At 41.6% G+C, this 14,018-nt stretch overlaps 1 protein-coding gene across 1 annotated transcript in view; it reads left to right on the plus strand.

The window, feature by feature from the left end:
- The window catches only part of LOC311109114 (V-set and transmembrane domain-containing protein 2A-like), a gene marked incomplete at both ends in the record, with an annotated part of 30,258 nt that extends 16,456 nt beyond the window's left edge, over positions 1-13,802 (plus strand). The window contains 3 exons of the mRNA XM_084151924.1: positions 9,117-9,167; positions 9,464-9,797; positions 13,726-13,802. Of these exons, the coding sequence (XP_084008050.1) occupies positions 9,117-9,167; positions 9,464-9,797; positions 13,726-13,802 (462 nt within the window). The remainder of the gene's footprint in view (positions 1-9,116; positions 9,168-9,463; positions 9,798-13,725) is intronic.
- Positions 13,803-14,018: the final 216 nt, after the last annotated feature.

A 14,018-nucleotide genomic window follows, 5' to 3' on the forward strand; every position in this document is an offset into this window, starting at 1 on the left:
CCCCAGAATTTCTGGCTGAAGAAAAATGGGTTCCCCGCTGAAAAAGTTTGAATACCACTGGGCTAGCAGGCTAGCGGGCTAATTTCCACGCCTGCTGCTTCGTCACTTACATTTTCTTTATTTTATTTGCTCAACAGACATACACCAAAACCATCTATGATACATCATGTATCTGTCAAGGACACAGTTTGGGTTTTCTTAGCTGTCTGGAATTCAGGGTCAATGTTAGAGCAAAATAAATGTCTACTTTGGAGAGTGGGAGAAGAGAGTAACCACTTTCGGTGAGTGAAACAAGTAATTTCAGGCTGTCAATCATAGAGCAGAACAGATATCTATATATTTGAGGGGTAGAGGTTTCAAACACCCATGCACCCCTGGTTCTCTTACTGAAAATATGTAGAGAGATATGGTGACAGGTTATGTGATGTGGTTGTGTAATGGATTTAAACACATTCTATATGTGGATACACCCTACTGTTAGGTTGGCTTTACATGACACAAAACAGTGGGAGTTACAGGATACAGTGTTATTGGTATTGTTGAGTTGAAATGGGTGTATTTGTTTCCAGCTGGGTTCTCTTCAATTTAATTCCATTCAATATGATTGTATCAATCCCCTGAAGGGGAGTTTGTAATCAAAATGATTATTATCAGTCCAGGAAATATACTTTAGTAATTAGTGCACTTCTATTATATTGGATTGCTTGTTTCTCATCATTGGTAAGGCTCTGGTGTTATTGGATGTTTGAGGCAAAATTTTACCTGAACTGAGTCTGCATTGCATTCTCATTGTTATTCTATTTTTATTTACTGGTATGGGAACACCTGCACCTGTTTGAGTGTGCCAAGAACTGCAATGCTGCTGGGTTTTTCACACTCAACAGTTTCCGTGTGTATCAAGAATGGTCCACCACCCAAAGGACATCCAGCCAACTTGACACAACTGTGGGAAGCATCGGAGTCAACACGGACCAGCATCCCTGTGGAACACTTTCGACACCTTGTAGATTCCATGCCCCGACGAATGAGGCTGTTCTGAGGAAAAAAAGAGGGTGCACTCAATATTAGGAAGTGTTCCTAATGTTTTGTACACTCAGTGTATGTTACATTGTATGAGGCTTACTGTATCAACTTCAAAGCATGTATGCATTCCCTGGAAATTCTGGAAAGACACTGCATTTCCCAGAATATAGGAGCCCTCTCTCTCTCTCTCTCTCTCTCTCTCTCTCTCTCTCTCTCTCTCTCTCTCTCTCTCTCTCTCTCTCTCTCTCTCTCTCTCTCTCTCTCTCTCTCCTCCTCTCTCTCTCTCTCTCTCTCTCTCTCTCTCTCTCTCTCTCTCTCTCTCTCTCTCTCCCTCCCTCTCTCCCTCTCTCCCTCTCTCTCTCAACTTTCCATTTCCTAAAAAGGGTCTATTGCATAATGCGGTACATACCATCCCTTGGTATGCCAATTGCAGGGAAGAAATGTCTTTACTTTCAAACCCTAAAGCAAGTGTAAAATAATATTGATTAGAAGAGCTTCAGGCATTACTGCATTTGAGGAAATTAATCTATGACACATGAATACTATTTCTCTGTTTCTACTGATTTAATCATTTCTGAAGGTCATAGGTCAATACTTTGCAAAGGACCGGTTAATGAATAGGCTGTGTGTAAGTGGATTGTTATTGTACTACCACCACAGTATTGTATGATGGACACAACTGTTAAGAACAGACAGCTAATGAATCCCCCCCCCCCCCAAAAAAAAAAAAATTATATTATGTACAAGAACTGTCATCCATCAATGATTTTGACTTAAATACCTCAATATGTTTTTAATAGTTGATTGATGTGCTAATTTACTTCCATCAAATTGGATAATAGCATAAAGTGACTCTTATTAGACTGTGCATATTAAAGTTAGCTTCATAATTACAGTGATTATTCAACATGAATGTGAATAATGTATTTTTTGTTATATAAATACTAAGGGTGTTTCAATGCCCAGAGTCAGTGAGGAGATCTTTAGTATATAGAAAAGGTAGCAAAAGTGTTCTTTCAACATTTCTCCATGGAAATCTGGAGGTCTTCTATAAGTTATTTTGTAAGATGTTGGTCTTCCTGATATGAGTTCCTATCTGTCTGTTTGGGTTCCCAAAGGCTTACTTTCATCTCCTGTCTTTTTCTCCACTGTGAGTCATAACACACAGCCTCTGCCAAATTCTGAAAGGCCAAAGCTTTTCTATAACATACATTTTTCCTATACATTTCAACAGAGATGGCATTTGACGGTTGGTGATGGTGGTGCCGGGTCCTTGGAACCGTACTGTTGACCTTGGCTCTCACCTTCACCGTTTCTCAGAATATCTCTGATGAAGAAGAGGAGAAGAGAGGAAGGAAGTCACGATTAAACTGTTGATTCAGCGAAAGAGTGTTAAACCGAGTGACGGAAGGGATTTGAAATATTGAATTTACTTTGAACCAGTTTCACATTGAAAATTGGACGTGCTTGTGCATCAAATGTGATTGTCAAACCCCCTTCATGGATCTTGATTTATTCTTGTATTCCCACGGCACTTTGTCACTCAAGTCTCATAATGATTCTTATGTATTAAACATGCTTCAATTGTTTCCACAGTACTTCACAATTTTTCATAATAACCTACTTTAAATTGACATTACGCCTCCCGCTTCCATATTGTCTGCCTCTGTCTCAGTCTCCTAATTTGTAACAGCTCTCCCTTTCTTCCGTCTCAGAGATGGATAGGACTGCCATCCTGAAATAAAACTGACCAATCAATTGATTTTCAATATTCTCCAGTAAACATTTGTAACTCATTTCAGGAAACTAGGCATATGTCGCGGGTCACTACTTCACAGGAGAGCCATTTGAACGTAAACTTTTTAAAACCAAAATACGTTTTTTGGCAGAAATGCCTTCTGGAACATGTAAACTTTCATGTGCCTTAATAACAAACTTGCATGCCATCTGTAAATACGAATACAAGTGTTACATTTTAGTTGGTTAAGCCACAGAAAAAGACAGCAACCTTCCCCCTAGCCATGATTGGTTGAGATAATGAGTGGGCTGGACATGCCGAGAGAGTTCGGATTGGTGTGCCATATAGAAGGCTTCTGTCTATTTGAGCTGGTCAGTATAATAATAATATAATAATAATATGCCATTTAGCAGACACTTTTATCCAAAGCGACTTACAGTCATGCGTGCATACATTTTTGTGTATGGGTGGTCCCGGGGATCGAACCCACTACCTTGGCGTTACAAGCGCCGTGCTCTACCAGCTGAGCTACAGAGGACCACATGTGTAGTGGGTATGTGTAGGTAATCCTGTCTAACACGACTTTATTTTTTTTTATTGTGTAGTAGAGCTGCATAAGTGTTGCTCTCCACTTTCTGGAGGATCAAGTTTTGAAATCAGTGGAATTAGAGTATGATAGCTAAAGAGATGGAGAAAACACCTGTCTTCGGATTACATCTTCAAACTAAGGGCAACCATGGCATCCGTGACAGGGAGACGCGTCCATCATGCTTGATGTATATGGGTACGATAGTCTAGCTAGCTACATTTTCAGATATTACACGTTTCATATTTTGACAGAAAGTGGTTTAATTTCAAGTTAAAGTGTAATGTTAGCTAGCTAGCTAACGTTAGATGGCTGGCTCGCTAGGTAACATTACATGTATGATCTTATTATTCTTATCTCAGAGCCATTTGCTTGGCTAGTCAGAGCCTAAAGTTAGCTAGCTAACATTGAACCTGGTTGGTTAGCTACCTGCAGATTCATGCATGGTAGTAACGTCATGAGGGATTATGGGACATTCTTTAGCTAGCTAGCTAGCTAGCTACATGTCTTAACTAAAGACTCCACTATGCAAGTAACCATTTCGGGTGCATTTGTAAATCTAGTCTGAGTATGCTAGAGTGCAGAATAACTGATGAATTTACGAACGCACAACACCCGTTGAATATGGATGGTGTCAGTAAACGAAAAAGAGTAATGAAATTGTTGCCAGCAGCACAGTTACAGTCACCAACGCTCTGGATAACATGAAAACAGCCTAACCAGCTCTGCTAGGGCGAGTAAAATGGTCAGTGAGAGAACATCCCACTGACCATTTTACTCGCCCTAGCAGAGCTGGTTAGGCTGTTTTCATGTTATCCAGAGGTAAACAATTAATTATAATCCCAATTTTGTGTCTGGAAGTAGATAGCAAGCTAGCCAATGTTAGCCAGTTAGCTTGGTTGCTTGACTGCCGTTGTGCACTCTGAACGCTTTGAGTGCGAAACGAGATGGATGGGGCTAAAGCTTAAGATGGTGTGAACGATGCTGAATGGGTGTAGACTAAGAAGAGCTCTTCACTAGGTACCAAAAACATTCAAAGGCCATTTTCTCAAAAGTGAGATTACAAGTTTATCAACTTTCAAAGCAGAATTACTTTCCCATTGTTCCCTTAAATGCAGTGTATGATATACCACTTGGTAGCTCTGTGTCTCTGCTTTTATCCAATGTAAAAAAATATATATATATTCAAATGTTGCTACATAAAACCGATTCAAGGCGGTCGGTCACATTTGTTCAAGTTAAACTGCAGTTGACATTGTGTCCCATTCTCTGTTCATACATTCACATGTTCCTTGTCAGTAGTTTGGTGTGTGTTGAGGGTGGGGGAGTGATCTATGATGTCACTAACAAGAGGAGAACTCAAAATCTGTGGGGATTGGAGAACTTCCTCCATACCTCTACTTGTATGGGAACTGATTGGACTTCTATATGACGACATTGCTGATTAGAGTGAGAGGTTTGATGATGTACTTTGAGAAACCACCACGGTCTCACGCTTGATTCTTTTAAAATTGTGACACTTCTACAGTTTGCCAAGGTGGTGTGGGTGTTGTGAAGCTAGACAAGACTAGGGTGCCACAAGAGGCTTTGAAGCCATTTTTTTGAAAATTCTTTAAACGTAATCTTGTCTTCTGTTTCCACACTGGAAGCGTCTGAAGGGCTGAGTAGGAGTTCCTTCCTCCACAAGCCTCAGCTTTTCTTTTTCCTCTGCCTTTTCTTTTTTTCCACATTTACATTTTCTTGTGTGTCTAAACAGCACTGAAATGCTCAAATGATTACTTTACACTATTTACAGTGTGATTCAAGTATGAAAAAAAAAATAATAATAATAAAATGCACCCACTACCTGTAAGTCGCTCTGGATAAGAACGTCTGCTAAATGACTAAAATGTAAATGTAAGTTTATCTCAAAGTCTCTCGTTTCACGAGTCCTGTGCGGTGATAACTTATGCAGATTTAACACAAACAGCACACCAAAAATGTATGCACTGCAATCACGAGCAGCAGTATTCTCATTTTGGATTACATGTTGTTCTGTCTATTAAAAATATTTGCTATTTTGGACACCTATACACACTTGGAGGGCTGTTTAGCTGACTGAAGCCGAGTCCTACACTCTCTCTCATATTGGGAGATGCTTCAGTTCATCTATTATACAGGTAATTACCATTTCAGCATCTGACACTTGACCAATGGCAGTGGAGCCTTTCCAGCTCTTTCCATGTGAGAAGAACTCAAGAACACGATTGTAGTGGCAATAATTAACATTAACAACAGATGTCGGGCCATAACGTCTTGAGCGCCCACTCAAGAGTCAGTGAGCTTTGTAATTAGCGAGCACTTGCAAGGCAGCATGGGGTTTTATGTTCTCCAACTTAACACACTCTAACGTTATTATTGGGAACTCGATGTTATCGCGAAGGACTTGTTTAAAGGGGCAGAGATTTTGTAGAGAAAGTTCACTTGTAGTTCCCAAAACAAATGTAAAACTGGCACACTTCCATATTAGGACAATGAATCAAGATCAATTGTTGTCTTTCTAAGTGTGTGTTTTTTGCATGTGATTTGGATTTAAAGTTGTTCATAACCAGCAGCTTGAAGAAGACACACTGCTGTGCACAGGGCTTCTACTTTTCAAATCAAATCAAAATTAATCTGTCACGTGCACAGGATACAGCAGGTGTAAATGCTATAGTAAAATGCTTACTCGCAAAATCTTTTCACCAATTTTTTTGGGATAATAAACCCTAACTTGTTGCCTTTAAGTCAACTGTTACCAAATGGCTGATAATAAACCCTAACTTGTTGCCTTTAAGTAAAATGTTACCGAAAGTGAATCTACATCCAAGTTGACTGTGGTTTATCTGGTTGTTGGCTTGGGCAGCCTCTAGTAACGGAATCGTTTATCTGGTTGTTGGCTTGGGCAGCCTCTAGTAACGGAATCGTTTATCTGGTTGTTGGCTTGGGCAGCCTCTAGTAACGGAATCGTTTATCTGGTTGTTGGCTTGGGCAGCCTCTAGTAACGGAATCGTTTATCTGGTTGTTGGCTTGGGCAGCCTCTAGTAACAGAAGTGCATTGTTCCTCACTTCTCCAGACAGTGAGAGTGGAATAACTTGTTGAGCTCAAGGGCCTTAGGCCAGCTCTTGAAGGATGAGAGAGTGAGTCTTGTTGTTGCAGCTGATCTCATGATCTGATTGGTTTTTAAATCAAGGCTGCTTATTGATTGCCTCTAATTAGCCTATAGAGATAATAGCCTATTGCCTATAGACAATAACTTAAGGATCATAACAGCCTGTAGTCCATCATAATGACATATGCCAGACGATCGTAATGATGGGTGGAAGTGCAGTGCAGGTCTATATCTCAATGTAAATGATACCATTCTTCTCTTCTGACATTCATTTGGTTGCAAGGACCTGGGCAGCCCCTTGCTTTATGCACAGTAATTGCGGGACACATTTTACAAGAAGTCAATTTCAGTTTGCATGAAGAATGGCAGTGTGTCATGGTGGAGGGTTTTTGTAATAAAGAGACAAGAGATTGAAACTGAGTGTGTGGAGCTCAGAGGCAGCCAGGCGTAGAAAAATGAAATATAAATGGGAAAATAATGGAGCTTTTGTTTCTTAGTGTCACTGCAAACTTTTGCATCACAGTCAAAATACGTTAATTAACTCTAAAGAACACTTGTAAATTAAAACAGAACACATTTGCAGACAAAAGGGTATCATTATTGATGAAAACAGGCATTCTAAGACTGCGAGTCTGTTTCCCGTTTTAAGAAACAAGCTGTTCTGTTACACTCAACCTGCGGATAGGCTAACACTTGTGTACATTTTAATAGATTTCTCTCATTATGAAATCAACACATTTCCGTGACAGTTAAATGTCTGATGACACACAACGCCAGTCTGCAAGTGGCCTATACATGTCTAATACGCTTCCTGATAAATGCCTGGATTCTGAATTAATATTGAAAATTAAGTTAATTGCATTTGTACAAGGCTAAATGACTAATGGAGTTCCACAATTAAATGCCCAGCATTTTTATGGTTCGCAAAGCCACTGTAAATTCACTAGACCCAATTGGGATAAAGTACCCTGTAAAGCTGTGATCCAGGACTGAACTAGAGAGATAGGCTCCGATCTCTTTCTGCTGGACCTATTCTTTGTTCATTGATGGTTAGATGACTGTCAGAGTAGTTCACATTCTACAGTACGTTCACTCTAAGACATGAGTCTGAATGTAGAGGGAAACCAGGAAGGCAGATGTGGATGGATGTCTTTCTTTAAGAAGATTATCCATCCCAGAATGGTTTTCTTTCTTTTAGAAGATTATCCATCCCAGAATGGATGTCTTTCTTTTAAAAGATTATCCATCCCAGAATGGATGTCTTTCTTTTAGAAGATGATCCATCCCAGAATGGATGTCTTTCTTTAAGAAGATGATCCATCCCAGAATGGATGTCTTTCATTTAGAATATTATCCATACCAAAATGGATGTCTTTCTTTAAGAAGATTATCCATCCAAGAATGGATGTCTTTCTTTAAGAAGATTATCCATCCCATAATGGTTGTCTTTCATTTAGAAGATTATCCATCCCAGGTGATTTATATGTACTCTACATGGAGTCAATAGTCTAATCAGGGGACAGTTTGTAAACAAAAGATTGAGATAGATGACTTTGGTCAAATCAATGCCGAAGCCCCACCAATTCTCTTGACATCATCATCCACAGTTGTCTATTAATAGTACTGATCACAGTTTGGCAGAAAGTATTCTATTGGAAGTATTGGCTTCTCGTAAGTCATTATCTACTTGACAGAAAACTCTCTAGTTCAGATGTTGTAGCTCCTGTACCTTTTCTACCTTATTTCAAGTCTCCAGTGGAGCCGACAGCTTTCAACTCCTCTGAAGGTGTTTCTTTAATGGACTGGTTTGAAAGATGCTCTGCTGCACTGCTCAGGCCTGTCGTCAGCACACTTTCCCGGGAATAAGTCCATTTGGCCTTCGATGAAGATTAGATAAATTATACCCTCTGAAAATCAATGCCCAGTCCATGATGTAGGCTTTGGGCTGAGTGTTTTGCTATGGTGCCAGAATACTGCCACCAGAGCCAGAATGTGGGCATGTTCAACCTGAAGCTGTGTCCCTTTTTGATATCTCTGTGTTTTCACTTCATTGAGAGTCTACTATTTGAAGGTTTGTTTTGGGTATAAAGACACCAGACATTATGTTTCATTACCCTGTCGAGTGAACACTGTCTTTTTTTTTTTAGGTGATGATTTAGAGTTATTGCCGGTTCAATGTAATTTATGAGTAATAATTTGTTGCGGTCAGTTGTCAATTTGTCGAAGAGTATAAACATTCTGTTTCATACTGTTTCTTATGACTGAAAATTGAAATAACTTTTTATTTCATTGATCCTTTTCACAAAGCTTTTCATAGATTCTAAATGTACAGAATGGGGACAAAATAGGTTTTCCTTCATTTTAGCCGATATTGGTATGTCTTTGCTGCTTATCGATGTAGCTATCAAACATTTATAGCCATCCATGGATGACGCTGCATTTACACCCAAAGTGTACTTTTGAGTGCACCGTACTCAAGGAATGCCAGAGGCTTTCTGACTAGTTATATTTCCTCCTCGAACATTTGTTAGTGTCACACTCTTAGAGACCCACAATGCATTGCTGTCCACTTTTCAAACGTCTTTTCAGCTTTGTCCCTGTTTTTTTAAGAGTATTTTTGTTTTCTCTGTTTTCTTAGATGGAAGTGATACCAGAGCCGGATCCAGACGACGAAGGGACTAAAATAAGTGTAGGTTACTACATGTACAGAATGTGTTTGGTGTCCATATTAGGACATCAAATAAAATCAAATGTATTTACATCGGCAGATGTCACAAAGTGCCTATACAGAAACCCAACCTAAAACCCCAAACAGCAAGCAATGCAGATGTAGAATATGGACACCATAAGCTTGTGACGGCATAAGTATGGACACACAAAACCATCACCATGTGCATGTTACCGTTGTGTCGTTACATGGTTCTCTGTACTGCACCACTGTTCGCACCTGCATCGTTCGCTGAACACCTCTACATCTCCCTACAGACGGTGAAGGTACAGGGAAACGACATCTCCCACAAACTGCAGATCTCCAGGGTGGGGAAGAGTGACGAGGGCCTGTACGAGTGCAGAGTCACCAACGCCAACTACGGAGAGCTGCTGGAGTACAAGGTCCAGGCCTACCTGAAGGTGAACAGCACCCGGCCCCGCATCAGACCGGCCAAGAAGACATCGCCCCTGTCCCACCTGACAGCAGATAAGAAGCCCCGCAGCAAGACAGGCGCCACAGCAGCACAAGACAGCATGAGCACCGACCTGAAGGTTCGCTCTACCTCCAGCTCTCAGACGTCATCAGCCAAGACAATCAAACAGAGTTCAGGTGAGATAACGCCGCCAGAGACTCTTCGGGTTCCGGTACTCGCAGTTTGATGTTTCATGGAATTTATGTTGACTTAATCATCAGCCAATCCATCTATCAATTTTTTTTTGTCTTTTTTTTTGCCTGTATGTCAGTCTGTCTGTTTCTCTACCTGTCCATCTGCCTGTATGTCAGTCTGTCTGTTTCTCTACCTGTCCATCTGCCTGTATGTCAGTCTGTCTGTTTCTCTACCTGTCCATCTGCCTGTATGTCAGTCTGTCTGTTTCTCTACCTGTCCATCTGCCTGTATGTCAGTCTGTCTGTTTCTCTACCTGTCCATCTGCCTGTATGTCAGTCTGTCTGTTTCTCTACCTGTCCATCTGTCTGTATGCCTTTCAGTCCAGGCTGCAAAGATTTTTCACATTGCCGTACCAGTAAACCATGGCAATTTTTTGCCAAGTAGGAATTCAGTGAATTCTGCATGACGTACCTGTGCAGAGAAGACCAATGTGTCAGCTCTAGTTAACTCACAGTTTGCGTACATTGAAGCTCTTAGATCACTTCATTAAAATATAATACATGTCCCAGAAGTGAGATGGACCAAAAGGCCTTCACAACTTTGTTTAAACTATGTGGCAAGTCGCCAACCCGTTCTGGGAAAATAACTATACTGAACAAAAATATAAATGCAACATGCAACAATTTCAAAGATTTTACTGAGTTACAGTTCATAGAAGGAAATCAGTCATTAGGCCCTAATCTATGGATTACACATGACTGGGCAGGGGCACGACTGGGCAGGGGCACAGCCATGGGTGGCCTGGGAGGGCATAGGCCCACCCACTAAGGAGGCAGGTCTACCCACTGGGGAGCCAGGCCCAGCCAATCAGAGCGAGTTTTTCCCCACAAAAGGGCTTTATTACAGACAGAAACATTTCTGGGATCTTTTATTTCAGATCATTGAAAATGGGACCAACATTTGTTTATATTTTTGTTCAGTATACTTTCATACCAATTTCCCAAAATGATCATACAACTTCAAACACACAGAAGATCGAATACCCCTGTGTCCTATCCGACATGGCTGAGTGTTGGACTACACAGAGAACGGGGAACATTTGTGAAATGGGTGAATGACACCTAGCTGCAGTGCCATCTGGTACCACCAAATCCCAGCAGGGATTTTCTAGACAAATCAGACTGTTATCGTATTTCTTCAGTAGGCCACAGCCACAGCCAGCGCCATCATGTAGGCAGATAGATGGCGCAAGGCCAGCTCTCTCCTAATCTCAGTTTCCCCAGAATTTTAGTCTTTGGGAATTTGGTCAGCTTTGTGATTAACTTCTGGGTCTATACTTGTAGGAAACTCTCAGCCAAAGTACCCCCCCCCCCCCTTCCGATTCGTGTGTGCACATGCGCAAAACACTCGAACCCGAAAGACAGTTTAAGCACTTCCTCCACCCAATCCTGATAGGTCCATAATAATCAGTGACGAAAACCCAAAGACCGGAACTAATGCTGCTCCTTATCTCACGCATCCCATTCAGTCCCGGCAGATTCTTCGGTCTACATACAGAATCTGCCCATGGGAGATTACCCATGGCCTGGGTGATGCACCCTCCCTCAAGGTGATGCACCCTCCCTCAAGGTGATGCACCCTCCCTCAGGGTGATGCACCCTCCCTCAAGGTGATGCACCCTCCCTCAGGGTGATGCACCCTCCCTCAGGGTGATGCACCCTCCCTCAGGGTGATGCACCCTCCCTCAGGGTGATGCACCCTCCCTCAGGGTGATGCACCCTCCCTCAGGGTGATGCACCCTCCCTCAGGGTGATGCACCCTCCCTCAAGGTGATGCACCCTCCCTCAGGGTGATGCACCCTCCCTCAAGGTGATGCACCCTCCCTCAGGGTGATACACCCTCCCTCAGGGTGATGCACCCTCCCTCAGGGTGATACACCCTCCCTCAGGGTGATGCACCCTCCCTCAGGGTGATGCACCCTCCCTCAGGGTGATGCACCCTCCCTCAAGGTGATGCACCCTCCCTCAGAGGTCACTCACTCTGCCCTGCATTCCATTAGACAAAATATTGATTAAACTAGAGACTCAGTTAGACTGTACCGGTCCCCCCCCCCTGTATATAACCTCCCTACTGTTATTTTATTTTACTGCTGCTCTTTAATTATTTGCTTAAAAAAATTTTTTACTTAACACTTTTTTTATTTTGTCTTTTGATTTTTTTTAAACTGCATTGTTGGTTAAGGGTTTGTAAGTAAGCGTTTCACTGTATGTCTACACATGTTGTGTTTCGGCGCATGTGGCAAATACAATTTGATTTGATTTGATTTGACTGTAACGCTTGATAGTGGACCAGGTGACGTTACTATGCACAACTCAAAGCCATTTGAGTCCTGTTATAGTAACAGTAAAAGTACCTGGTGTAGTATTTTAGTTGTGCTCATGTTTTAGCCTTATTTATTCAATCCAGAGTTTGGTTGTGACAATTCATGTTTTTTTTTTAAAAGCTTTTCCTGTGATACACTTTTTAAATGTTTCTCTAAGAATTACATTTCGGCTATATTCAGGGGTGTGATAATGTTTTAAGGTGGGGCTAGCATGGGATGGTGTGAGATATCCACTGCAAATCATCAGTGCAGTCTCCATCGGCAGTGCAGCGTAGCCCACCCTCCAAGTCTGTGAGCTGATTAATGATTCTCCATGCGGAGGATGTTTTGGCCTAGCGAGATTGCTGCTCCTCTGTGGTGCTCCTGTTCACTTGATCACCCCGGGCCAAATTAAATCTGGCAGGGAAGAACAGCGGGTCACAGGCCTCCGTCTTTTTCCTCCTCCTGATATTGAGCCGAACCAAAATGTCCCCAGACGATTCTCCTCTTAGAACATTGCTGTGCTTGGTCTGACAGACAAATCCAGTAAATGTCACCATGATTTAGGGAATATTTCATTTTCCATTTCCTTGTTTCGGAGGATTACATTCTTGCTCTTTTGCCTCCCGGCCACTTTTTTCAGTCCCGGCAGGTAAAAGAACAGGTTCATCTGGTTTCTTTTGATGCGTTTTGGACCTTTGATCCAGTTTTAGTTTGTGTGTTCCAGGGTGATTTAACAAAATAAAAGCTTGCGTTAAGATACGCTGGAGCAAGTACCATTGCCATTCCGAATATCTCCCCATCTCTCTCTACTGTACTATACGTTCTGCATCATTATCCTTAGTACAGAAATGCCTCGATGCCTTTTCCCTGTTTTCTCACTCTTATCAGTTCAAGGACAATGTCCCCGAGACACAAATATACCAAATTTTCATAAGACTACCAGGCTATTCAATATCACACAGTTGTCAGACAGTGTGGGTTGCTCAAAATGCAATGGAAACTGACTGCAGAACATACAGCAGCTTGACAAATTCAGGCAATGGTAGCTGTCCATGTAAATCCTTTCACGTCAGTTAAAAGACCGTTTGTACTTCCTGTAGTTTAGGGTAAAGATTCTATCCTCATTTCTGTGGGTGTTTGGTGTAGTGAGTGTTCATTTGAATACATTTAAATGGATTTACTCACATTTGAAAGCTAGAGGCCTTATCCAGCCTGGCAGACATATATAATGCATATTTCATATGCCATATGCATATTTAATTTCAGAATCAGATCATTCCATATGTGCCCAATGTAATATGATGTTTCAGACTAGTGCCATGATAGCTTTTGCATTTATTTCTCCTCAGCAGTTCATAATTGTTAAAGATAACAACTGTGCACATATTTTGTGTGAAATGAATGCATATTCTATATAACAATGGATGAATACCAACCTCCCACCCAATGTACAGCTTTGTAGGTCCAAAAGACATACATTACACCAATAAGTGTTTTTATCAGTGATAAAAATGAATGGAAGATAAGCACATTACATGTGTTGACCGTATGCCTTTTTTTCACAGGTACGAGGATAGCTACAAGCTTTGGACTCACCATCCTGATTCTTGCCTGTGGCTTTATGAGGGACACCTTGCTATAGTTTCAAGCATTGACTCTTCCTCACAGTATCACTCCCTCTTCTCGAAGCAAAGAGAAAATGGCCTGTTATTACCACCAAGCGGACGACACAGTTGGCCCTAATTTTCCACTACTCTGCACCCAATGCATTCTTATTACCCATTGTACACAAGAGGCACCTTCTCAAAGGCCAGCGGCGGGATTACCTGTTGTGTCGACGTTTCTTCAACGCTCCCAG

This window comes from Coregonus lavaretus (assembly GCF_964263955.1).
Source record: "Coregonus lavaretus genome assembly, chromosome: 34".
In the NCBI taxonomy this organism is placed as follows: Eukaryota; Metazoa; Chordata; class Actinopteri; order Salmoniformes; family Salmonidae; genus Coregonus; species Coregonus lavaretus.